General features: G+C 45.6%; 1 protein-coding gene across 1 annotated transcript; it reads left to right on the top strand.

Annotated features, from left to right (window-relative positions):
- Positions 1 to 3,670: 3,670 nt before the first annotated feature.
- On the top strand, positions 3,671 to 24,404 carry LOC144134143 (papilin-like). The gene is made up of 8 exons (XM_077667113.1): positions 3,671 to 3,713; positions 6,692 to 6,865; positions 8,676 to 8,867; positions 16,179 to 16,352; positions 17,324 to 17,383; positions 17,926 to 18,447; positions 19,985 to 20,038; positions 24,202 to 24,404. The coding sequence occupies exons 1-8, from the start codon at positions 3,671 to 3,673 to the stop codon at positions 24,402 to 24,404; spliced, it is 1,422 nt and encodes a 473-aa protein (XP_077523239.1).
- Positions 24,405 to 24,937: the final 533 nt, after the last annotated feature.

The following is a 24,937-nucleotide window of genomic DNA, read 5'->3' as shown; positions in this document are numbered from 1 at the left end:
AAAGCCAAAATTCTTTTAACTGCAGTTTAGCGACTACATTTGATTAATAGTGCTGGTTATTCCCCTACACATTACACTTTCCCATATTCCTTGCCTTACGCTTGTGGCTAAACCTTCACAGTTCTGATAGCTGTACTTTATGCATGAAGTATGAGCGTAGCACAGTAAAGTGCGTAGAATTTAATGTCCTGAAGATGCACATATTTTAGGAGGGATGCTGTAGCGCAAGGCTACGGAACACTGTCGGCATCCCAGGCCCTATAAGGAGAGCTGTTATCGCTTAGTAGACTCGAGTATTTGCATGTCGCTATTGCCGAATTACAGAGCCGTGAACTGAGCCCGGAGACCTTAGGCTCCACAGCCAGCCACAATAATTCACAGAGGCTCCTCGGTTGGCTAAGATTGTCAATATACAGCTTGGCCTGCTTGCGGTATTTCTAAGCACGCTTCGGTCCCGTACAGACGACTGGTGTGACCGTGAGTCGTTCCACGCTGCATGTCCATAGCGCTGTTGCTTAACTTTCAATGAGCTCGTTGGGCTTGCGTCGCGGCACCCTACAGACGCTCCAGGCGCGTGCTCTGATATACCTGTGGTGCTCCTTCGCGGTTGTATTCGTTATGCTGCTGAAAGTCACCAAAGTGATTATTCATTCTTGGGTAGTTTGCTTTCTGGGGCCACAGCTATCTGGCAGAAGTCGTCAAGGAATGAGAATGCCTAACGAAAGTAGAGTATCTGAGCTCATAGGGCACACCAATGTCTAATGTTTCCGCGCAATAAAAACGCCGCCGGGAACACTAGAGTTAATCCTCTTTCTGCATGCGTGACCATTTGAGCCAGTTCATGGTCGCTCCACTGCTGGCCACCAGGGTTTCTAGAAAACTCGAGAACGCATGCACAGCCGCTTGTTCTGGCTGGGTTACAAGCGTTACAAAACATGTAACTTGCGCCTGCTATGCCGTAGTCGTAAACGGAAGACGTGCACTCCTCCACTCCTCCTCCAACCAAGCCCCTGTCCTTCCTCACAACTGACATCTAAAGAACGCCATTCCTTCCTCGCGCGGCCCACAATCCTGCGATAGCTGCCGGTGCTACCACTTCACCAAGCATGCAGAGGCCGCCCCTCATCGTTCAGACACCGCCTCAGAGCTTGCTCATTGTTACTGTAAAAGGTTCATTTAGGTCACGTATCGCCACCAGTTCTGCTTAGCAGTGCTACAAGTCGTTTCCCTTATTTTTAGACAAGTTCTTCAAACTTCCCATTTCTACGCCCCACACCTCCACATCTAGGAATGTATTCTGGTTGCTGGGCTCTAGAAATAGCCCAAACGCATAGCGTGCGTTTGGCTAACTTTCACGGTGCTTAAATAATACATATGTTCTTAGCGTAACTTGATACGCAAATTTTGCAGTATTAATAGGTGCGAAACAAGATTTTAGAAGGCGCGGAACATGATCTGTAAAAAACACGGCTTACACGCTCTGCGACAAATATAAGACATTTAGTACGTTTAGACAGGCACAGAGAAAGGTTTAAGAGCTCCCTCCCACACGTTCACGAACATCGCGCCTCCGTTAAACAATCTTGCACACTTCAAAGCCAACTTGGCGTGCGGCCGACTTCTGGAGCGTTGGGAACGACAGGGTGCATTGTAGAGGGCAGCGACATTGCTTTCTTCGTGCAAAAATTTCTAGAATATTAGGCTAGACAGAGATATAGAGCTCGCATGAACTACAGCCCATTCATGGAGCCCTGAAAATCAAGCAGCCCACCAACCCGCTCGTGGTATTGTCTGTTGTTCGGTAATCTCTCGCACCGACGAACCCGAAATGGAGGGAATAATTTTATGCCATGAAATTACACAACACAATAGACTGTCTAGAAGAATCAATCCTCCACCTCATAAGTCACTCTCCAAACAGGAACAGATCAGTTGGAGAAGACTCCAAACCCATTCCTACCCGTACACGTAAAGTACATTTACCCCCCCCCCCCCGTTACCTTGACCTAATTGGTCCCACCGGCATCCACTGCAGTGGCACTAGCAATCTTGATCATATGCTATGGGACTGCCCGGAGGATCCTCCTCCGGAAGCTCTTCTACGAGCTCCCTCACCAGAAGCCTGAGAAGAAGTGCTGCGTAGCGAGGAGACCGCCGTCCAGACGGGAGCCATCGAGCGCGCCAAAGAGGTTCTCGTTGGCCATCAGCTGACGGTTACCTTGCCTTTCTAGGAACCCACCACCTCTTCTTTTCCGACACTGAAGTTTACTCACTCACTCACTCACTCACTCACTCACTCACTCACTCACTCACTCACTCACTCACTCACTCACTCTGGTTCACAAGCTGCAGGAATCAAGGGTTTTCCTTTAATATTGAGTGCCACGAAAATTTGTTTCTTTGCAGTTTTTTTAGTTTCGTTGTTTATTGCCACACAACATATCCTTATTAGATTTTTCCGAAGCGAGACGCAGTAAACGTCGTCAGTAAGATTCATAATCAAGCGTAACAGCTTCGTCGCGCTTCGAGATAGCTGGCGACAGTTTTAAGAGCCTTACATCGCAAACTCACTGCCGCCATTAAATTGAGCTCTCCTAGACAACAGCCGTCCGGTCGCCGACGGCCACATGTGTGCTGTTACTGTGATCACCACTGAAAAGTTGTTATCTGTATGAGTTATCAAGCTATCTCAATAAACGGTTTCCTTTCAAGCCCTCTCTACGTCTTCAGGTCTTCCGAGTTACCCTGACTTTTTGTGGATTAGCTGGTACATCAACTGTCTATGCTTCGCCGCTAGCGTTCCACAGCCCACGCAGCTCTTAGTGTACACAGCGGATCGCCTCAAAAAGGCGGAGGAATTAGTCCATGGTGGTGGTAGGCGTACTATAAGATGAAACTCCCGAACTTTTTGTGTGGTCCAGATGGCAAGAATCCGTGGATAGCGTCCATGAGTGATGGGCATTCTGTTCTCGGTGTCCATTGCGTCCGCTAACTGAAAAGAACACCGTCTAGTTGTGCTCTCCTTAAGGGGGGGGGGGGGGGGGCAAGGTCACCCAATTAAAAATGGTTTCCTTCTAAATGAACTCAGTGTCCTCCTGCCTGTCCAATTGCCGCCACCACATGTCAAAAAACCATGCCAGAGGTGATGCCGGATAACTGTATACCTAACGTTGCGAATACAAGACCACTCAAAGTAGGCTTGCACTGGCTTGTGTCTCGCGCTTATGAGACCAGAATCAGCGTGGGTGATAACCTTGCATCACTGAGACATAAACGACAATGCATTTAACACAAATTTCCAAGACAGTGTGCTCCAATATTTGGTTGAGAACTCTCTCTCTCTCTCGAAGATCCGCACTTTACGTCCGTTGACTGCCGGCTTGACTTTCGGGCGCGCATCTCAGGTTTCGAAGGGTGAACCCGTCGCAGCGTCAGAAAGCTGGTAGTTGCCGTGGTAAACATCGTTCTTGCAATCCTGTGCTCGAAGCAACTGATAGCTGGCTCTTCCGAGCATGTTGCCTTTCTGTCCTAAAAATACAGCCCAGAAAGCGTTTTTTTTATCTTTGGGCCGCCAAAGAACCTCCGGAGGGCTTCCAGGTGCTCTGTAACATTCGGAATTTTCATGGACCGCCTGCTATTTCACTGCGGACGTCCCTAGACTAGACGCAACATGAAGTTGCTTTTGCTGCTGGCGCTGTGTGGCGCCGCGATCGGTAAGTAGCTTTAAGTGCTGCCATTTGCCTTGATGCCTCATTTATAGGGGTTTCGATTGCGGACCTCTAGGGAGCAGAATTGAATGCCGGTCGTGACGGCTTTATTTGTGCTAAAGTGTGAACACATGCGGACACGCTACCTATTCAGCGCACGTTAAAGATCGCCAGGTGGTCGAAACTAATTCGGAATCCTCCTGTACCAGTCTAGCATGACCCACGTGCTACTTCTGGGCAGCGGTGAAGTTGTTCCGGTTGGATAGAGGCTTCTTTTAGAATTAATAGGCCCTCAAAAAGCATGAGTTCATGTACCGTTATTTCGAGCGCTTATCTAAGGACATAGCCCACCGCCCCATGCGATTAAAAGAAGGCGTTGATTTTTATCGACTGCGGTGACGGCGAGGTGCGGCGATGGAACATGTTGCAGGGCAGCTGTTGCGAAGGGTGATGGAAGTGCGTAGGACTGTCAGAGAAAGAAAGTTAAATATAAAAAGATTGCTGTGCCATAAAACAATCAACTCGAACGATGCAGCTTGATGCAGAGCTTTGTCATTTGCCCAGTAACTTCAGTTTAGATTCATGGGCAAAAAATGCAAGCCGAATGGTGAACTGGAAGCCGCCACATTAGACAGGCTGTTCTTTGGGTAATACTACATTTAAACACGTCCTAGAAAGAAAAGACCGCAAAATTAGAAAAAAAAATGCCTCGAACGCTGTGCTCCTTGCGCGTGGGCACGTTTTCGAAGAGCGCTTAAAAACCGAAAACGGGGGAAGGGGGTCAGGAAGTTAATAATAGTCGATCGGGCGCCCGGCTCTCTTTAACTACCATAGTGGCATTGTATGGTTTCCCATCTACGCACAATCCTGTATTTCTTCTTAGTCCGGAAGCTTTAATAACATGGCGTCGGAGATATTCCTGTTAGATGCCCCTTCGCCATCGCCTTCGGGTCGAATAGGAAGTGCGGCGAAACGAGTGGGAAACAGTCGCGACCTAATTTCCCGTCTAGAAACTCGCTATGCTTGATTTAAATTCGCAGCCTTATGGAAGTGGCCGCTATCAGATGTGTTTTCCGGAGTATGTGTAGCGGTGTAATGGAGCGTTCATTCAACACTTACGATTATTTAATGACAAGAATATTCGGAACTGCTGAACCTTTACAATGCCTTCAACATCTCTTGTGTCCAATACAAATGTCCACATCACAGTTATGACCTTAATAAGTTGGTCCAATATTTACTGTTTTAGAAAGGCCTGACCGATTTATGTCCAGTTAGCTCTAGGCAGTTGGTGCCGCGACCTCCTTTACGCGAGCAATTTTTCTAATATCCTCTTGGGGTTGTGTCCCGTATAGTCGCCAACTTATTTTTGATTGTGAATAAGGGGCTGGCTGCATTTCTCTGTATTTCACGTGAACGTTTTCATAAGCCAATTTCGGCGCTTAGTTTCGAAAATGTACAACACAGCAGACGAACTCTCACCACATATGACCGCGTACCCCCACAATTAGTTTTTTTGGGTGCTCAAAATATTTTTAAGCTCTCCCAATCGAGCATTAGGGCGAGCAAAATGTCTGAATTTAATTGCCATAAGGCGTAATATTTACTAATTAGGGAGTAATTACTGGTTGGCATCAACCTGAGCACAGTCACCATTGTTACGTGACGGCAAGCTCATGAAGAGAGGACTGCATGACAGATGGCGAAGGAATGGTTTAATGGTGGCGGTCCAAACGCGAGTGCTCCGTGCCGCGCCACTCCCCACTTTGTCGTCTTCTAGTCCGTGACACTAACCGGGGCCGCCGAGCGATCGTCCCGATCGTGCGAACTAGAAGAATGGCAGTGAAGATGAAGCGCTGGACGTGACGATGGGCGTGACAGGAGAGATGAACATAGAAGGGAAGAAGATGCAGGGGTTGCCGTCACGTTGAAAGAGATTGCGAAGATGATACGATGAGCGCAGGTCCAGGAAGCTTCCGAGCCGTAGCTAGATTGTATTGAGCCGATGGCCGAGGTCCATGAACACACCGAACGGCCTAGGCAGAAGCTGAGTTCGAACATCTTGCCGGCTTCTAGGGTCGGTTAGGTTATTGGTTCAAGTTGCGGCGGCGTCGTGACGTTGTCGTGTATTCTGGTCGGGGTGGGGTGAACGGCATGGTTGATTCTGGTCTGGTGGGCTGAGGCACATCCGGGTGGTGCGGAAAGGAACACACGACCGACGACCATGGCACACGCAGAACGCCGAAGCTCCAGGACCATGATGGAGATTAATGACCTGCTCCTCACACCAAATGTTACATGACGGCGGACTACATGAAGCGAGGACTACATGACAGATGGCGATTGAATGTTTTAATGGGGGCGGGCCTAGCGCAAATGCTTCGTGCCACACCACTGGCCACTTTATCTTCTAGTCTGTGACACTATTACCCCATATTGTAGTCCACTCTGCACTGGCGGTTACTGCGGAATCTAATAAACTAGCAACTTTTCCGCCAGAAGTTATTCGATTCGCTCCCTCCTTGTCATTTGCTACACCAACCAGATAGTTCAGTGCGGCTACCCAGGTAGAGACCCGGTGGTGCCGAGTGCGATTTTCGTAAGAGGATGAAATTTCCATGCATATTAAAGCTCCTGAGAAAGTTGTGCGGCTTTCATATGTAGCCATATGGTTCCGCTCAGGAGGATGCTAATTAGTAATTGCTCTCTTATCGATACCTATTGCACCTTATTGGTGCCGAAGAATACTTAGGACAAAATGCATTAAGAATATATAAAGGGCTCCATATGGCGTATGTTTTACACCATATGGCTGATGGTTACTAAAATCAATGGTTTCGAACCAATGGAAGCAATGGATCCGTTTTTTGGAGCTAGCAAGCTCCAATTAAGCAAGATTCCGGCTATAAGGTATCGGTTGTTATTACGTGCGCGATTTTAGAGATGTATCCGCCTAACATAATCTTTGGTTTTGTGCATTCCAGCCCAAAGGAACTTCGCCTGCATGCCGTATGTGGATCCAGGACCGTGCCGTGGACTCTTTCCGCGTTACTACTACAGCTCTCAAGAGCGCACCTGCCTGTCGTTCCTTTACGGTGGTTGCAAGGGGAATCTGAACAACTTTGTGACATTTGAGGAGTGCAAAGCTAGCTGTGCCCGTGAGTGTTACCCTTTTAATGCCTACAAACACCAAATTTGTGCTTGCGAGCTTTCTTCTGCCAAACGATGTGGTTGACATTCGTATACACGGAGCACCATTTGGTACTCGTGAACGGCCGGAAAATAAATTAGAATTCAAATCTCTTCTTCACGCTTTGGTTCCGGTTTCATCGACCAAACGACGACTGTGATGCTACCTTGTAATCCGTGTATTCCAGTGCTTAACACATCGTTTGACGGAAGAAAACGCGCAATGAAATTAGGTGTCTGTAGTCCTTTAAGACACGACTTCGTGTACTCTTCGGAGCGTGAAGGAAGCCTTTGCGGGCCGGCATTGTGACGACTAGACACGGAGTGAGAAGGACGAAACAGGAACGAACAGTACGGTGAGGCGTACACTACCAACTGAAGGTTCATTTTCACTTCAAGAAAAAGGAACTTGAAGAAGCACAAAATACGTAAGCAATGATAGATATGGAGAGCAGAAGAACGGTGTCAGCTTAGTGATTGCTAAGCCCCATTTCAAACTCATCTAGTTCTTCATTAAGTCATCACTTTGTCATCGATGGGCTCCTACCATCCATATCTAGTGGTGCTCCATGAAGTGAAGAAAAAAACTTTTTAGTTGGTAATAGGCGCGAAAACGGGTCGCCCGTTCTTCTATCTCCCTTCTTAACTTGTATCTAGTCGTCATAATGCCGGCCCGCAAAGCGTTCTATTTGTGAATCACATAGCTCGAATACAAGCTACACTCTTCTGAGATGTGCGGTTTACGCGCATTCCCACCAGCGCTTCTGCGCGCGACAGGATGCGTCAACACGCCCGTACGCAGCACTGACATGTGTGCCTGCCGGACATTGGTGTGCGCGCCGGAAGTCTCGTAAGCGTGCACCAATCATTTGGAAGTGGTACATCCATTTATGATTACTTTACGGGTAACTTTTAATACACTGAAAGCAAAATCTATTAGCACTGCTTTTCGTTTCGCAGTGAACTTGCAATTTTTATTGTTCTTATTTATTTGCTATACTATCCCTCCTCTTTAAGACTTTAGCTGTTGGGCAAAGATTACAGATCACAGCGCAAGGGAACCGTCGTCTGAGAAAGATGTTTGGAAAAATAGTGACGTGATAGTGAAATGTTAGAAAAACATATGCAATGAAAGAAAGCTAAAAAATGATTGACTGTGTATTCAAAACGACCTGTCAGCTGCACTGAATAGGCAGCCACTTTTGGCTGTTTAATATGGCTTTCTAATTTGAGTTCAATTTTTTTATCTAAGGTGTATGATAGCGTTCTTGTTTGCGCCTCTTTTTTGCATTCGTCTCTTGCCACGCTTCGCCAGCGGGTTTTCTTCAGCCATCTTTAGTGGCGCACAGCGGCTGAAAATGAACGCCATGCTGATACGACGTCGCCTCATTGGTACAGTCCATGATGGCGTTGGCTTAGTGAAGCACAACGACAGCGATCAGATAATAAGTAATAGCTACCTCCAGTAAAAGAGGTAATAAGCGTGGAGAAGACAACACTGAAAAAGAGCAGTGTGTAGACATGTTACCATGCTAGCTACTAGATTGTTTACTGCAGCACCCAGCAGTCTTTTTCAGCTCAATTCTGGACATAATGTAAAGCATAAAGAAGGCGGAGGTACATTAGATATTTGCCGGACTTAGCGCAGTGCTTTTTATGTTAGGCAGAACGACGTCAACTGTATCAGTGTAGCGTCAGCCTTGTGGCGAAGTTCACTTCAGTTTTGCAGAGCTTTCCTTCCTGGATAAATGCTTATTCAATGCATTCCTTTCTTGCCAGCTACCAGCGATCACGAGCGCAGATGTCTCGCAAGACCTGAGGAGGGACCCTGCAATGGAAGGGCGATCATGTGGGGTTACAACGTCACACTTCGCGAGTGCCAAATGTTTACGTACGGAGGCTGCGATGGCAGCGACAACAAATACGAAACCAAGACAATGTGCGAAATAGTTTGCAAGAGTGATCTTCCAGGTAATGTAGGATCTTCATATTTCATTCTAATATTCCTCATTCCCTAATATGCCAATCGCTGTACAACGCCGAGACTCGGGAAAGGATTACGGGCAGAGGCTCTCGTTTCGTCGCATTTGTAGTGCTCTATTATCTTTACAACCTGTCAACGCCGGGAGGCAGGAAACAAAGTGTGTTTATTATCAGACAAGGAGCTACTTATATAAAGCCAGGTACAAACATGAGCATGCGCACTTCGTACCGTAAGCGCACGTGTTCACACGACAGTGTGGATACTTACACAACCGAAAGCAGCACCTGCGAATATACTGGAATCATCATAAAGAAGCTCACTACGCCCATTGCGGGGCAAATGTCTCTGTCATCTCTGTCCAATTAGCCCTGTCCCGCGCAAGTCGCGGCCACCCAATACCCTCAAACTTCTTAATCTCATCCGCCCGCCTAACTGCCTTCTAGGCCGTGCTACACCTGCCTTCTCTTGAATACGCGGCTGCATATGCAGCAACGTGAAGAGGAAGAAGGCACGGAATACTGATTTGGTTTATGGTTTATGGGGGTTTAACATCCCAAAACGACTAAGGCTATGAGAGACGACGTAGTGAAGGGCTCCGGAAATTTCGGCCACCTAGGGTTCTTTAACGTGCACTGACTTCGCACAGCACACGGGCCTCTAGAATTTCGCCTCCATCGAAATTCCACCGACGCGGCCGGGATCGAACCCGCATCTTTCGGGCCGGCAGCCGAGCGCCATAACCACTCGCCACCGCGGCGGCGCACGGAATACTGACTGCGTACAAACTGAAACACACTCTATAAATATAATAGTATGCAAATGGGCCAATGGACACATTAAGATGAGAAAAATGTGGAAATTGCAATGAGGGACAAATTCAGCGCTTTTCACATTCCCATCAGCGTTTATTCCTCTACTATACCGCTGCCATGAATTCAGGAAAGCGGCTGGCTAGCGCCACTATGCCTGCTCTCTGCTATTTCAGTGGGAGTAATGGCGGATTTTTTTACAAATAATCGTACGTATATGTCGCGGATTGAGAATTTTCAAAGCGATATAGATTTCGCACACTCCAAGAGCAGCGTTATATCTATGCCTCATCCAACGCCAGTTCCGAAACTGTTCAAAGTTGAAATACTGGGCGCCTATGGAGATAAAGAAAATTTTTAGCGATCACAGATGAAAAAAAACACTACTTCTAAAGAATCTGCCGCCCCAATTATTAGAACAGCTTCAATTGCACAAATAGAAACAGACCGAGCTTTGCGTTCTGCAATTGCTTGTTGTAACAAAGAAGGCAAAAATATTGCTCTAAACTCTCATTTTTACAATGTGGTTGCCTAATTTCACATTGTAGGGCTATAAGTCATTACAAAGACAAGCACGTATCGGTTTCCTGGTGACGGTAAACCGAACAGGCAAACATGTTTTCAGATCGACCTTTCGCAGCAGCGTTTATTTTTTTTCACGCAAAAAAAGCCAAACGTTGTGTTCTTTGTCATTCTTCGCGTGATAGCAAACTAATTGAATAGATCGCTGCCAGGTATTCCTGAAAACGTGACCCCTATATCTATAGTCATTACAACTGCACAGAGCAGAGACTGACAGCATTCTTACTGTGGCAGTGGCTTCAGGGTTCAGTGAAATTTGACATTTATTTCACAGTACGCCTTGTTTATTGGACGAAGTAGTCCAGGCACGATCAGGAGAGAGGAGGAGGTGAAAATTTATAAGTTCCAGAAAAGAGGAACGGAACTTGAGGTCGACGCTAGGTGACCAGAAGGCGTTGCTGCGTTATTGGTTCATTCATGAAAACTTTTTTTCTCGTAACAACCAGTAACACGGACAATTTTTAAAATCAAACCTAAAGCTTTAGCGTTACTGTGAGCTTACGATGAAGTGAATTCCTTAAATTGAGGTTAGTTGCCTGTGATTTATATTATTGTGCCTTTTACCAAAAGCCAACGCAACCACTGTAACGCACGCTATCCAGCTAGAGCCAGTGCTTCCTATCGGGTATGTTTGTGCTTTCGCACATAGAACGGAAGTACCTGCATTGAGTTTCTCTTTTGACAGTCTTATCGCAAGTCAGTTACATGAATGTCGCTCGCTGCGCACATTATGTGGCCGCGATGCACAGTTGTTATGGCGCTCGGCTGCTGACCCGAAAGACGCGGGTTCGATCCCGGTCGCGGTGGTCGAAATTCGATGAAGGCAAAATTCTAGAGACCCGTGTATTGTGCGCTTTCAGTGCACTGTTAAGGAACCCCAGGCGGTCGAAATTTCCGGAGCCTTTCACTACGGCGTCGCTCATAGCCTCAGTCGCTTGGGGACGTTAAACCCCCATAAACCAAGCCAAACATTACGTGGGAGCATCGGTCTTCCACAGGATCTCGCTGAGGCTGACAAAAATGATACCAGTGGCTAACCTTGGTACCTACTCAGATTACATGAATATCAATGCGTCATGCAAACAGCCAACAAGCTGTAGCCTACACATACGGCCCGTTAAGAAACCTTGCACTACAGAAACTTTCTAGAATCTAGCAGTTGCTCGCGCTTGCTTTGAAACGACAAAACTACGCAGAGATTAAAGCTAAATGTAGCATTATTCATACGAGGGGAGCATAACGGTTGTACGTTGATTTTGCTCCACCAACTGGGAAGAAACTTGGGAGACAACTAACGCCGTGCAATTTAACGAAAGCGCATCAAGCTGTGGAATGTAAAAAAAAACAGCTGGAACGTGAGGCGGCATGATAATAGAATGTTAGCTAATGAAAATAGCAGGAGTTACTTATATCGTAGCTGGAAGGAGCAGCAGGAAATAGTCAAGGATCACAACGCGGTGAAATTATAGAATGTCGCTTAGATCAATGCTGTAGATTTCATGGGAAGGCAGTCATAGAAGAGATATTTATTTTAAGGAAGGGTAGAGAGATCGGCCTGAGGGATCGTTATGCGTCCCTAAAATTGTCAGTGCGGAAGGGAAAGAGAATAGATAATATTATGAAAGATGATGATGCGGAAAAAATAGAGGTGCAGAACAGACACCTGTGCGGCGCAGTAAAACGAAGAAGTTTCGGCGTGGACTGGAGAGGTTTGCATGTCACCAGCGAAGCACTCACTGACAGGCCTGCTTTGTTGGATTGTCTTTCCAACCCGCCAAGGAAGCTGCCCACGCCAGACTCACGTGCGTCTACACACGACACAACACGTTAACAATGTCCACGGTGCTAGTCACGTGACAACATGAATGTACTGAAGAGCTGGACAGTATCATTGAAAGTAGTTACCACCGCATGGAAGTGACGCCCGATCTTATCCTATGCAGAAGGCGTGCCAGATTATTTTGAATGCCATGCGTAATTCTATACGTATTGCTGGGATCCCGCTTTCGCGTGGGTCTGGGTAGAGTGTCTTGGTGAGCCTGTTATATCGCAGCCGCAATACTTATAAAACCGGAAAGAAGGCAGTTGCCCTCGGTGCCCGAAAATGTCACTATTGATTTTATGTTATTCCTGACGGGGTTCGTAGCATCTCAGCCACCATGCTCATTTATGTGCAGCCGACACTGTCCCGGGTGGCGCTGAAACACAATACAGCCGCCTTTTTTGTGTACAGGTGAATGCAGTTGAACGATGTCCAGTGCGAAATACTGGGAGAACACTTGCCCTTACGAAAATTCGAGATTATGCAGCGCAGGTTTGGAATAAGACAGAATGCACTGTCTATAAAGAGCATAGGCAGAAACGCCACGCATTCTACGTCTCCACTGACCGCACTTTGTCTTCTTCGCTCTCCTGCTGTCTTCTCTGGTCCTATTGCAGAGTCGTACACCGCCCTCGCCAGTGTTCTGATCGCCTGTTGAGTGATGCCACAAGTTACAACACGACACAAACATTCACCATTTTCATCGCCTACACCGCACAGTTGATACCTAAGCCGCATGTTGCCGTTCGAGCCACGTATAACTCCCGAATTCCCCAGAGCTCCCCCTCGTATTGTCCTTCCACAAAAACCAAGCAAACATTGGCCTGGTTATCTTGTCGTGTTTTTCCTCTTTCACGTTTGATTTCACGCTTCCTAAAAATTTTATGGCCAAGTGAATGCTTTTACTCTGAGGTGAGGCTTCACGAACTACACCTACTTTTTGTGCTGAGGGAAGGTGTGTGGCTGTGTGGTGAGTGGCGCACCTGGCATCACGTCATGACGCGGTGCAGGGCACGTGCTGGCAGGGGTGGGATAGAGAGGGAGGGCGAGGGTAGCGGTGCGTGAGTGGGCTGCCTCCTACCTGGGAGGTTCCGAACCCATGTGATGGAGAGGGACCTGCTCGGTTGATGCTTTTGGAGGGTTGAGACTTCACACACATGACGCCAGAATTTTCTCAGTGTCACTCCAGTCAACCGCACCACGCCTATGAAAAAAAAAATTATTGCCGACTGCATGCATTCTAATACCAATGATGAGCACTAGCTATGCGGACAAAACCACGTTTCAGTTAAGTTTATTCGTCATCGATACCACTCTTGTTCGAGAGTTCGTGCTCGCTCCTGCCTTATTCCAAGTCGCCGTCCTTCGCGCATACGAATGCCGAGAAAGCCGGTTTGCAATATGTGAAAATTGCAGGACAGCTGTTACTTTGAGACGAGGTTGCGAAGTTCTTTAGAACCCGGCTCTCTGCCTCCGATGTTCTCGTACGGGCCACTGGCGGCTTGTATTCTTATACATTTGGACGCTGTCACGCGGGCAGCAGGGCTCCCAAACAGGGCCAAACAGGGCCGCTTCAAAGAACACGGTGTTTGTGTCGTGGCTTTCGTCGGCGTCCTTTCGCACCGGGGCTGTTTTCCTGCTTCTTCGCCGTTTCTTCTTGCGTGATTCGGTTTACTTCAAACCCAAGCTGAACCGTTGTAGTTCATTTGTATCTGCTGTCTTTACAGCACTGGTGCAGCGGCTAAGAAAGTGCGCGAGCATCCCTCCGGCTTTCGTGTTTAGTTAGAACACGTTTTTGTTTCTATTGCGAGGACTTGACATGTGGCATAATATGGGGCTGAAAATATTCCTTAGAAGCTTGTGGAGGCTATTTTTCGCTAAGAAACTTGATTAGGCTCAGGCTCTTAGTGTTGGCCATTAACCATATGGTTAAGTGTCCCTCCATAGTAGACGTCAGTCCAACTTCTTGTCACCGCCTTGTTCTTGAAGTCTTTCCTGAATATGCTACACCATTCCCGGCAAGCTTTCTTTTGAGGGCCACCGGTCTAAAAGAAATAGCGAGGGCCAAATCAAATTTTTTCATACAGACTGAATGATTGCGCACAGTGCCACACCAAACATTTCACACGCCAGGCAATCAAGGCATGCATAGATATTTGCCGTTATACGTGCCTGAAACGTTTTACATAAATATATACACATCAGCTCGTCACACATGGTGGTTTCCTCGCTTATCTCACAATAGTCACACACATACACCGAAATACATTGGTATTTTTTTTTGCAGCTGCCAATCACGCATACTGACCAAAATATACACACAAAGGCGAGTGCACGGTGGCTTATTTTAAGTCTACAGTTATGCAGATCACAGTTAACTTGTCCATCCAGGTGTTACTGCAAGTGATAGAAAAGATGCGACGCAGATAATCAGTGATTATAAAAATATTTCACGCAGGAGGGGTGAGAAATAAAGAAACTTTTGTACGTTTTGGCGAAGCTTTTGGTATTCAACGCCTCACGAATTTTGCCAGCCACGGTGCGCGTGAGCATAGCATGCCTAAGTATATGCGCCCTCTTATTGTTCGCATTGCTTAGTCAGTGCTAGAGCACATGCTTACTGTACTCTTTGGGTTCCGCAGGAATATGTCGCCGCGTCAGTTCATGCTCTTCAACATAAAAACCTTTCAGTGAGATTATTGCCTGAACTGAATATATGCAATACTAAATACTCACAGCGTTTTTTTTTTATGCTCTGTATTGATGGTTACAGAGAAGTGTAAATAACAGCTTGAGGTTTTTGCCTATGTTCTAAATATGATTGAGATGTTGAGTGAAACTGTAGTATTCTTTTTTGTTATGATTCGAAATTATGTTTCTCTTTTATCTCTGCTGGCCTGAAAGATTTGCCACATGGCAACCCCGTCCTCGTAAAGAAAGATGGTACGTGGAACTGTTTTCGTAACTCTGTAACTACTTATTAGAAATGTCATATTGCCGCGAATCTTTGCAGTGTTTGTTCATTCACCAAAGCGGCCGGCACGCCGCTTTGTCGCCTTTGTTCCAGGTGCAAGACTCGACCAGATTTATCTCGATTGATTGCATCCAGGCAGACATGATTCTATGTTTTCCAGAATGTTCTGGTAACTTTGTACGCTTTATATGGAAAGTTCGCTATCAGCTTTAAATTGAGCACGGCCAACAGCGGCGGGCTTTCTGATCGGCGACCGCCGAGCACGCTTGTTTCCACGCCGCCGCTGAGTGATTTAGTCCATTGTGGGCGCAAGTGAGCCCAGATAAAGAGTTTTGCTGAGACGCCATTTTCGCTTTCGTTCTGTTCCGCGGATTGCAGTCACCACTTCGTGACAATATTATAACAGGGGACACAATTCTTTTTCTCACACTCTGTACAAATGGATTCATTTCATATTGTATGTGTGTTCGGTTCAGTACTCCAGATGGCGTCAGGAACGCAGAAATTCATAATGAAGAAATCTGTTATTATTGAACAGTAACCTAAGTAGTGTTTCGAGGAAACACTAATCTTCAAAAACTCATTTAAGCAGTTATTTTCTACGTTACACTTTGTACTAATTTGGCATAGACACGAAACCGCGTAGCACTAATCAGCATTCAGCAGAAGGCGCCAAGTTACATGGACGAAGTGCTAATGATTTTTGCTGTTTTTTCATAAATTAGGATTTTTTCTGATCATTCGACAGCTTGAATAGTTGGAAGCAGCTTGTTCCAAACCATGTGCTGCTGTAACCACTATCCAGGTGCCGCCATCAGTTCGCTAGAAACTGAATGTCGATGAAGTTAATTTATTTTGGGCATGCGCTCCATGTGCAGGCTCAAACAAGCTGTCAAGCACAATTTATTTTTCAAGGAGACTATTGTATTTGCTTGCAGTGTCGTATCCTCCGGATGGAATATTGTTCTAGCAAAAATTGCACTTACAATTTTGACCTAGGTTTCTGACCACAACCCTAGTAAACACAACGGCTGTCGGAAAAATGCAGTGGCGGAGACGATGACTGAGAAATTGGAAGTTTAACACGCGCTTGCGTAATTAACATCCTCAGTGCACCTTGACCCCGCTTGCCTGAAGCCGAAGTACACCGGCCCCTGCGCCGGCTACTTCCCTCGTTACTACTATAACAACTCCTTGAAGACTTGCGAACAGTTCATCTACGGCGGTTGTCTGTCCAACGGAAACAACTTCGTGACAATCGAGGAATGCAAGAACAAGTGCTGGGGTAAGAACGAGAATAACTCTGATTGGGCTATAAAAGCATTGCCAGACTTAACTCTCAATATCAATATCGTAATCACCGGCTCACGTTCCTAATCATTATCAACTACTGTTGTCTGGATGATTGTGAAAAGTATTGGGAAAGAAAACCATGTATGTTTGGCACACCAAAAACGAGCATGTTAGCCATATATGAGCCATAACCGACATATGGGCCAAGTAATAGGCGCCTTAGACTGCGAAAAATCTATCAGGGTGTGCCCAGGTTTAGATGCCCTGCAGGAGTAGCCGTGTATAGTGATGCGACACCAGCGAGTCTTAGAAATGGAACCGTGTCCTGCTCAAGTCGTTCCCTCTTATTCAGTCAATATCACCGATATGTCAGCTTCTCAATGCACCTGCACCCCGAGGCTTGTCTTAAGTGGTGGTAGTCGCTCTGCTGCCATACCAGACCATTGTAGAGCGCACAGTACTTTTATTTCGCACTGATTAATTATCACTGCTGTAGTTCAAAGGCCTAGAGGCACTTACGACTTCGTTTCGCTGCATAAGACTCTGCATATTTGGCTACTCGTTTCACTTGCCGCGGGCTAACCTTAAAATCAAATCCAGGCCGGCAATACTCGGAGGAGCTCAATCGTAATTACTCAAGAAAACAAGACTGCTTTTAGGGTTACATGCCAGCGATGGTGGCCACCCGGTCGATTGCTCTTTCCTCCTATTTCACCTCCGCTTCTTACTCGCTGTGACATAAAAGTATTTAAATATCGTAACGGGCTATTGCAATGCACTCTTCGGAATGCGTCTACCTTGGTCATATTCTCATAACGGTATTCTTCGTGTTCCCTTTTTCATTCCTTGTATATTGACCAATCCCGCGCAGTAGTGAATAATACTGGGCACTAGCAGCAACCAGCCGCAGGTGAACGAAAACAAAAGAAGCGCTAAACGTCATTGTGTTACTCTGTCGTGCAGTGTCCCCGGACCAAGGATCAGTTGAAGTCACTACCGCATTTGATGTCCCACTCTGGTTGTGTAAGTGCGTTTTTCTCGGCAACATTTTGCTCTTAATGATGTGTTGCTAGGGCACGAAGAGGCAGTTCAACAGACAGTAAAGGAGTCTTGTGCGTGGTTAAGGGCCTGGTCGCGAAATTGTTATGAAGGTCTCCTCTCTAACGCGCATTTACTCTTCTTATATCAACAGTGAAATTTTGTTCACAATCTATGGAGAAATTATCCGTCACTCATGACGTTTGTCGGGTATCCGGAGAGGCTGCAGCCGAGAAACAAATGCACCAAGTTATTTTACAATAAATGTTGGTGAAAAGCACTGTTATTTTAACAGCGTACGCTGCTTTCATCTCTACGCCCATCAGCTGAGAAGTATTAAGCAATTATTACGTAGTGTTTTTTCTTTGCCCCTGAACAGACACTCGCATGCAGTTCGATGTGTCATTTTATACTTGAAAGACACGCGCAACAATCTGCACGGCGTCAAGTAGATAGCAATGTACTTACCTCGGGCAGCAGCGGCAGCGACGCGGCTACATCGGTAACGCGCTTCGCCCTTGTTGCAGATCGAGCTCCCCGTTCTCAAGTGATCCTGCTGCTAGGAACCGGCAACCGCTTCTGCTGTACGCCTTCTTATGCCTACGCCAAAGCTACGCCTTTCCATCATCAAGCTCAACCATCGGACGTTTGGCACGCTTCGGGGACAATCTGCGCAGACGCCGACCGGAAGGCCCTGCAAGATAAACGCAAGCAATCGGACCAGCGGTCACTTGGCAGCAGCGGCAGCGACGCGGCTACATCGGTAACGCGCTTCGCCCTTGTTGCAGATCGAGCTCCCCGTTCTCAAGTGATCCTGCTGCTAGGAACCGGCAACCGCTTCTGCTGTACGCCTTCTTATGCCTACGCCAAAGCTACGCCTTTCCATCATCAAGCTCAACCATCGGACGTTTGGCACGCTTCGGGGACAATCTGCGCAGACGCCGACCGGAAGGCCCTGCAAGATAAACGCAAGCAATCGGACCAGCGGTCACTTGGCAGCAGCGGCAGCGACGCGGCTACATCGGTAACGCGCTTCGCCCTTGTTGCAGGTTAGTGCAGCACTACGTTGAATTGTCATAGTTTTTGTGGTTCATGCCATTGTGTCTGTCGCTGCTGCTGCCACTGCTGCCATTGTATTTTGGTGAAGCGTGCTTTTATGTCGTTTGGTGAAGTGTCCGCCTACGAAAAGAAATGTCTAGTGTGTGTTCGTCCTGCGAGGGAACTATTCATGTCAATGTGCCGAGTGTGACATGCACGGAGTGCCAAAGCGCTTACCATTTCGGTAAATGTGCGGGGGTGACGGAGAAATCTTTTAAAGCAAAAAACAATGCTTCAAAGAAAGCGTGGCGCTGCCTCACATGCCGGGAAAATGGGTCGCACACGAGTAGTAGAGCAGACAGTGAATCAGAACTAGATGTTAAGCTAGCTCTTGCCTCTATACTAGAGAAACTTGAGAGCTTGCCAGAGCTAACAAAAAAGGTGGCAGAAATGGAAGAATCTGTCCAACATATGTCTAAGAAATTTGATGAATTTGAAAGACATGTTTCCCGCCAGGACAATGAGATCAAGGTACTGAAGAAAAGAGTAGCAGAACTAGAAGAAAAAGATGACATGACGCAAGTTGTGCAAACGCAACTTCAACAAGATGTTAATGATCTTGAATACCGAAGCAGGAAACTTAATCTAGAGATACACGGTATTGCTGCTCTGCCCGATGAAAATCTGCTTACTTTGTTAAATGACATCGCCCCGAAGCTTGAAGTACCACCCCTGACGACAGCAGACATTCAAACAATACACAGACTGCCTGCCCGACGGGATAAGACGCAAGGAATACTCGCTCGTTTCACCAGACAGACGACAAGAGATTCGTGGCTGAACGCTAGGAGCAAAGTAAAAGATAATGAACCGAGCATTGTCATTCAGGAAAACCTGACACGGTATCACAGAGACTTGCTTCGAAATGCGAAGCAGAAGGCAAAAGATACAGGTTATCGTTTTGTCTGGTATACGAATGGGAAAATTCTCGTTCGTAAAGATCAAGGAATGACTGCAATACATATCAAAGGAGCAAGCGATCTGGACCAGCTTACGTAGCACTGCGCAAGCTCAGTACTAAAGGAAAATGGAAAAGAAAAATGGCACAGTGCCCGTATCACCTTCCGCATGACTTGAACCACATCGCTTCCTCTTTCTCATCCGCATCCGTTAAAGCTATACATGTTAACGCACGCTCAGTAAAAAATAAAATGGTCTTGCTAGATGAATTTTTTAGCGAATTTCGGTTTATGTTTTCAGTGATAATGCTGAGTGAAACATGGAGCACCAGCGCGCACAATGTTTTCAGAATGACCAATTACAAAACCTACTATCTCAACAGACCCGTTGGGCGTGGCGGGGGAGTGGCTTTACTTCTGAATGAAAATGTAACTGGCGAAATGTTAAACCCATACAGTGTGGTTACGCCGGACTACGAGATAATATCATTATGCGCAAAGAAATGTATTTACTCTGTCTGTTACCGCCCACCCAGTGGAGATTTATCCGTTTTTCTTAAATTCTATGAACACTTTTTGTCTTTTGTAGCTGATGGAGGTTATACGCTTATTGCTGGAGGCGATTTCAACATCGACATGAGCAGTAACAATTTTTCTACGAGAGAATTTAGGACTGTTTTGGCTTCAAATGGTTTCATTAGTGTAATAGAAGTCCCTACCAGAGTTACAACAGGAAGTCAATCCACTTTAGACTTGTTCATTACCAATCTTGCCCATCCAAAAATTGAGACCGGTGCCTTATCATGTTCTATCAGTGACCACCTCCCAGTGTTCTTGTGCATGAATGAGCCAACCCCTACACTGAAAGAGCCAGAAGGTATTAGATACCAGCGTATAACCAGTGTTACACTGAAAGCTTTTCGCGATGCTCTTAAACAAGTTGACCTGGCCCACATAGCTCACCTCAATGATGCTAATGAAGTTTATAATAAGTTCCTTGGTATTTTCAAACAACTATACCAATTGTATTTTCCCTCTACAACATATAAAGCCTCACGAAAAACTCGGAAACCATGGATCAACCATGAGTTACGAAAAGAAATAAAAATGAAAAACAAGCTGTATAGAACATTTCTAACCACACGTTCAGTTGAAGATTTGAGGTTATTTAAAGAATTTAGAAATAAATTAACAAAGAAATTGCGATCAGCACGAACAGAATATTACTCTGCATTTCTAGACGTCAAGAAGGGTCGTCATGATGTGGTTTGGACCCGTTTAAACTCATTGCTGCACCGTAACCAGTCACATGGCCAAGTGCGGAATCTTAAGATCGATGATAAAGAACTTTCAGGGACAGAGCTGGCAAATGCTTTCAACGACTTTTTCACGAAAAAAAAAACGGATGGGTCTGCACGGAATGCATGCGATTACTTAGACTTTCATAACGATAATACAATATTTCTTGAACCTGTCACGACGGATGAAGTAGCATCGGTCATACTCAGCCTAAAAAATAGCAGCAGTCGAGATATTGACGACATCCAGATAAAGCCCATAAAATATGTAGCCGATATTATAGCTCCAGCTGTGGCACATATTTTTAATGTTTGTTTAGCTACATCAGTATTCCCAGAAAAAATGCAGATTGCTAAAATAACTGTTTTATTTAAAAAAGGAGACCGAAATGACTTGGGTAATTATAGACCCATCTCTGTATTGCCTGTTTTCTCTAAAGCATTGGAGAAAATTCTACACTCTAGACTGAATAAATTTTTAGATAAATACAACTTGCTCACACCATATCAGTTCGGATTCCGGAAAAACAAGTCTACTGAACTAGCACTCTTAGAGCAAAAAGAATATATTCTGACACAGTTTGAACACAAAGAGCTCGTAATAGGAATATTCATAGACTTCTCAAAGGCATTTGACTTGGTTAATCATAAGTTACTTCTAGAGAAGCTATGGCACTACGGAATTCGGGGCCAGGCTGCAGAACTAATAAAATCTTACCTGTCAAAAAGGAAACAAACTGTCAACATAGATAATACATATTCAGAAATAAAAGAAATTTATTCTGGTGTCCCACAGGGAAGCATACTTGGGCCCCTACTTTTCAACATTTACCTTAATGATATTGTGAACATTAACCCAAATGTCAGGTTTATCATATATGCCGATGATACTAGCATTTTTTTCTCCGGAAGCAACATTCATGACCTGATACAAATGTGCAACACAACAATGATCACACTGGAAAGATGGTCACAATCAAACTATATGCGCGTGAATGAAAAAAAGACTAAAGCTGTAATATTTCGACCAAGAAACAAACCGATCACCCCACACGATAGTATTACCTTTAACTCGAGAGAAATAGAAATAGTTGATCACTTCAAATGCCTAGGTGCAGTATTTTCTTCGCACATGTCTTGGGAAGATCACACAAATCATGTTGTCCGGCAGTTAGCCAGGGTAACAGGCACGATTGGCTGCATTAGATACATTCTTCCTAAATCAATTAAACTACTTCTCTATAACACACTGTTCTGTGCCCACATTAACTACTGCCAGCTTGTATGGGGCACTGCAACGTATTCTTCATTACAAAAAATTTATGTTCTGCAAAAAAAGTTTCTTCGCTACGTCTTTAATGCGGACTATGGAGCACCCAGCAAAGCGTTCTTTCGTGAAACGGGCATAATCAAAATCTTTGATTTATATCAATATCGACTGAGTGTGCGTTTTAAACTTGAAACCAAAAATAACATAAATTATATTCGACGTCTGGCAAATTTGAAAGAAAAAGAAGCGAGTTACCCTTTTAGAGAGCCTGAAACCTGGTTGGTGCCTACACCACGCATAAATACCGGTAAACAGCGCCTGCAATATAGACTTCCTTCTCTTCTAAACACATACAAATCTGCCAATTTCAACTTGTCTACCTGTACTAATCGTGAGCTGCGTTGCTTATACATAGACTGTGTTACAAAATGATTTTTTTTTTCTTTAAACTGCACTAAGAGGTGTTTTTGTTTTGTTTAATTTGTATTGTTTGATTCATTGTGCTTTTGTTGTACTGCTGAAAGATACTTATGCAATGATGTTTGGATGAACATGTAAATTGCCCACATGTACAATCTAGTGGTAGTTTTTTTTTTGTGTTAATGTGTTTTTCTCTGAATTGTTTTCTTTTGTTTGTTTTGTTATTTTTTCTCGTTGCCTGTCACTGCTGCCCGGTATAATGGGGGCTGCGGCTCAGTCAAGCTGTCTATGACAGCTTTTTCTGCAGCTCCTCTGTCACTTTTTTGAGGCAGAAATAAAATTGATTGATTGATTGATTGATTGATTGAAATAATTTTCGTATGCACTCTGACCAGCCTCACGAAATTGTAGGAGGCTGCGCCACACCAGTCGTGACGTACAGCAGCGTCATTTTCAGGATATTCGCTACCGATGTGTGTCCATCCTATGAAACGCGAATCGTGACGCCGCTAGTTGGTATGCAGCTACGTATTAATTATATCGATCATTACGCATGCCACAGTACGCCCTCTTTCAGTGTCTGCTCCAAGTACAGCAGAGTGATTCACTGCGGGAGTCGTCAGAAATACTCATCTGCTTACAGCAGCTACAGTTGGTACATATGCGTCAAGTCGTCGTGTTAAAACACCTCTCCTTATTGGTGTATTCACAATTATTCTGAAAAATTAGAATGCCTCGAAGTTATTTTCTCAAAGTTCAAACAAAAAACCCAAAGAACTAAACTATCCTCATCAGTTTCGTGATAGCATCTTGCTGTTGATATAGCATATTTATAACGACAAAAGCTACCGAAGGCGCGAACTTGACAATGTTTGTTGGGTATCCTTTCAGAATGTACCTAGTTCATTCGCTAGGCGAGCTGTCTTTTTATTATCGCAGAAGAGCAACGTGCAGGCTCTCTTGAACACAGCATTTTGTATAACACACATATAGAAAGCGTGTAAGTTGCTTTTCGCGTACTAGAAAATGCTCGCCGCCATTTAGCGATCACCTTCAGTAAGCAACTCTTCCCACTCACTACCTCTAACTAAAGCCCCTTTATAACGTATTCTGTCGACCAAATGAACCAGCGCCAAACTCCCCCTCCCCATTCAGCACGGCGTTTTTTTCTCAAATAGGTGTCCAGCCTTCCGTTGTAAACGGAAGCGCTGTCATTTTAAATTCTCAGTACGAGTCTCTCTGGGACGGCGTTGCACTGCTGAGGTTTTGGACTATCACCTACAAAGCGCGAAATGGATCGGTTAAACAATCAGAGGCCGAGAAAAAAACACTTCACGGAGTCAAAGACCACAACGCATTCACTAGGTCTACTTCTATTCAGTTCGTACCGACGAGCCTGCGTAGCGTGTTTTGCGCGTGCTTGCCTCCCAATCTGAAAAAAATTCGATTCCCGGTATCTCCACAAGATTTTTTATTAGGTGGTTCTCGTGTTACAGCGCGGACAACGCCAACAACGCCGACACCGGCTTTTCTGCAACACGAGGTCGTTAACGCTATCGCGTTAAAAAGCGCAGGCGACCAAGAAGGGGTAACCTGTAACAAGCTACACTTATGAAATCCGCGGTTCGAGGGAGTCCCGTCTGGCGATTGTAATTGTTTGCGACTTCACAAAAACATACACACGCCAAAGGTTGTAGAAAAAAGAAACACGACTGTTTGTTCTTTTTTCTTTAACCTTCGTCGGGCGTATGCTTTTGTCAAGTCGCCAGGAGCACTTATGGGATGAATTAGTGACTACACGAATTCCTCCTTTTGCAGTTTCGCCGCCTGAAGTGTGCAACTATCCGGTCGATTCGGGGCCATGCCTAGCTCACATGCTGCGTTTCTTCTACAACACCGTGACGAAGTCCTGCGAGCAATTCGTGTACAGTGGATGCGGAGGAAACCAAAACAACTTCCGCACCTACGGCGCCTGCGAGAAGAAATGCGAGAAGTTCATGGGCGTGATCCCTCGTGCCTGAAGCGAAGGCGCCCTGCTCACTTATTATGGAACCTAGAGACACAATGCTTGAGGATAGATTACTTTAGATTACTTGTAGCAACATAGCACTTGATTAAATTTAAGCACAAAACTCGTAGTTTAATGACAGCAAGACGTCCAGCTGAGAGGAGTTTCGTTCGTCTGGAACAAAGTCAGGAATAATGAATTTAAACGTCCAAAATATCCAAACCATTTTTAGGAATCGTTGTCACTTCTGGCCTCACTATCTTGCAGCGAATCGCGATTTCGCATGTGCAATAAAACTGGCTGGTTTGGACTTGCATCTTTTTCCTGTAGTATATCGCGCAAGATATACGGTGTTGTGCAAACTGTGCCCTTGTCACTAACCCGTGCGCCTTACGGCATTTATTAGCATATTGGTCGACTTGCTTTCTGGGAACCGCGGACTCCAAACTTGGGGGCCGACCTATATGCGATTCACTGCCAGAGGAAGGCGCAAATCAGGCTACAAACAGAGAAAAGGAATCTAGAGAATGACGCCAATGACCATAG

This window comes from Amblyomma americanum, chromosome 5 (genome assembly GCF_052857255.1).
Source record: "Amblyomma americanum isolate KBUSLIRL-KWMA chromosome 5, ASM5285725v1, whole genome shotgun sequence".
NCBI classification, from domain to species: Eukaryota; Metazoa; Arthropoda; class Arachnida; order Ixodida; family Ixodidae; genus Amblyomma; species Amblyomma americanum.
The sequence above is the reverse complement of the archived record's forward strand: the minus strand, read 5'-3'. Positions and strand labels throughout refer to the sequence as shown.

What these genes read in the sequence shown, in the direction of transcription:
- LOC144134143 (XM_077667113.1), top strand. Translation starts at nt 3,671, where the DNA reads ATGAAGTTGCTTTTGCTGCTGGCGCTGTGTGGCGCCGCGATCG. An exon ending in GTGCAAAGCTAGCTGTGCCC is followed by an intron (nt 6,866 to 8,675) that starts GTGAGTGTTACC and finishes CTTTCTTGCCAG; the next exon opens with CTACCAGCGATCACGAGCGC. An exon ending in TTTCAACATCGACATGAGCA is followed by an intron (nt 20,039 to 24,201) that starts GTAACAATTTTT and finishes CTCCTTTTGCAG; the next exon opens with TTTCGCCGCCTGAAGTGTGC.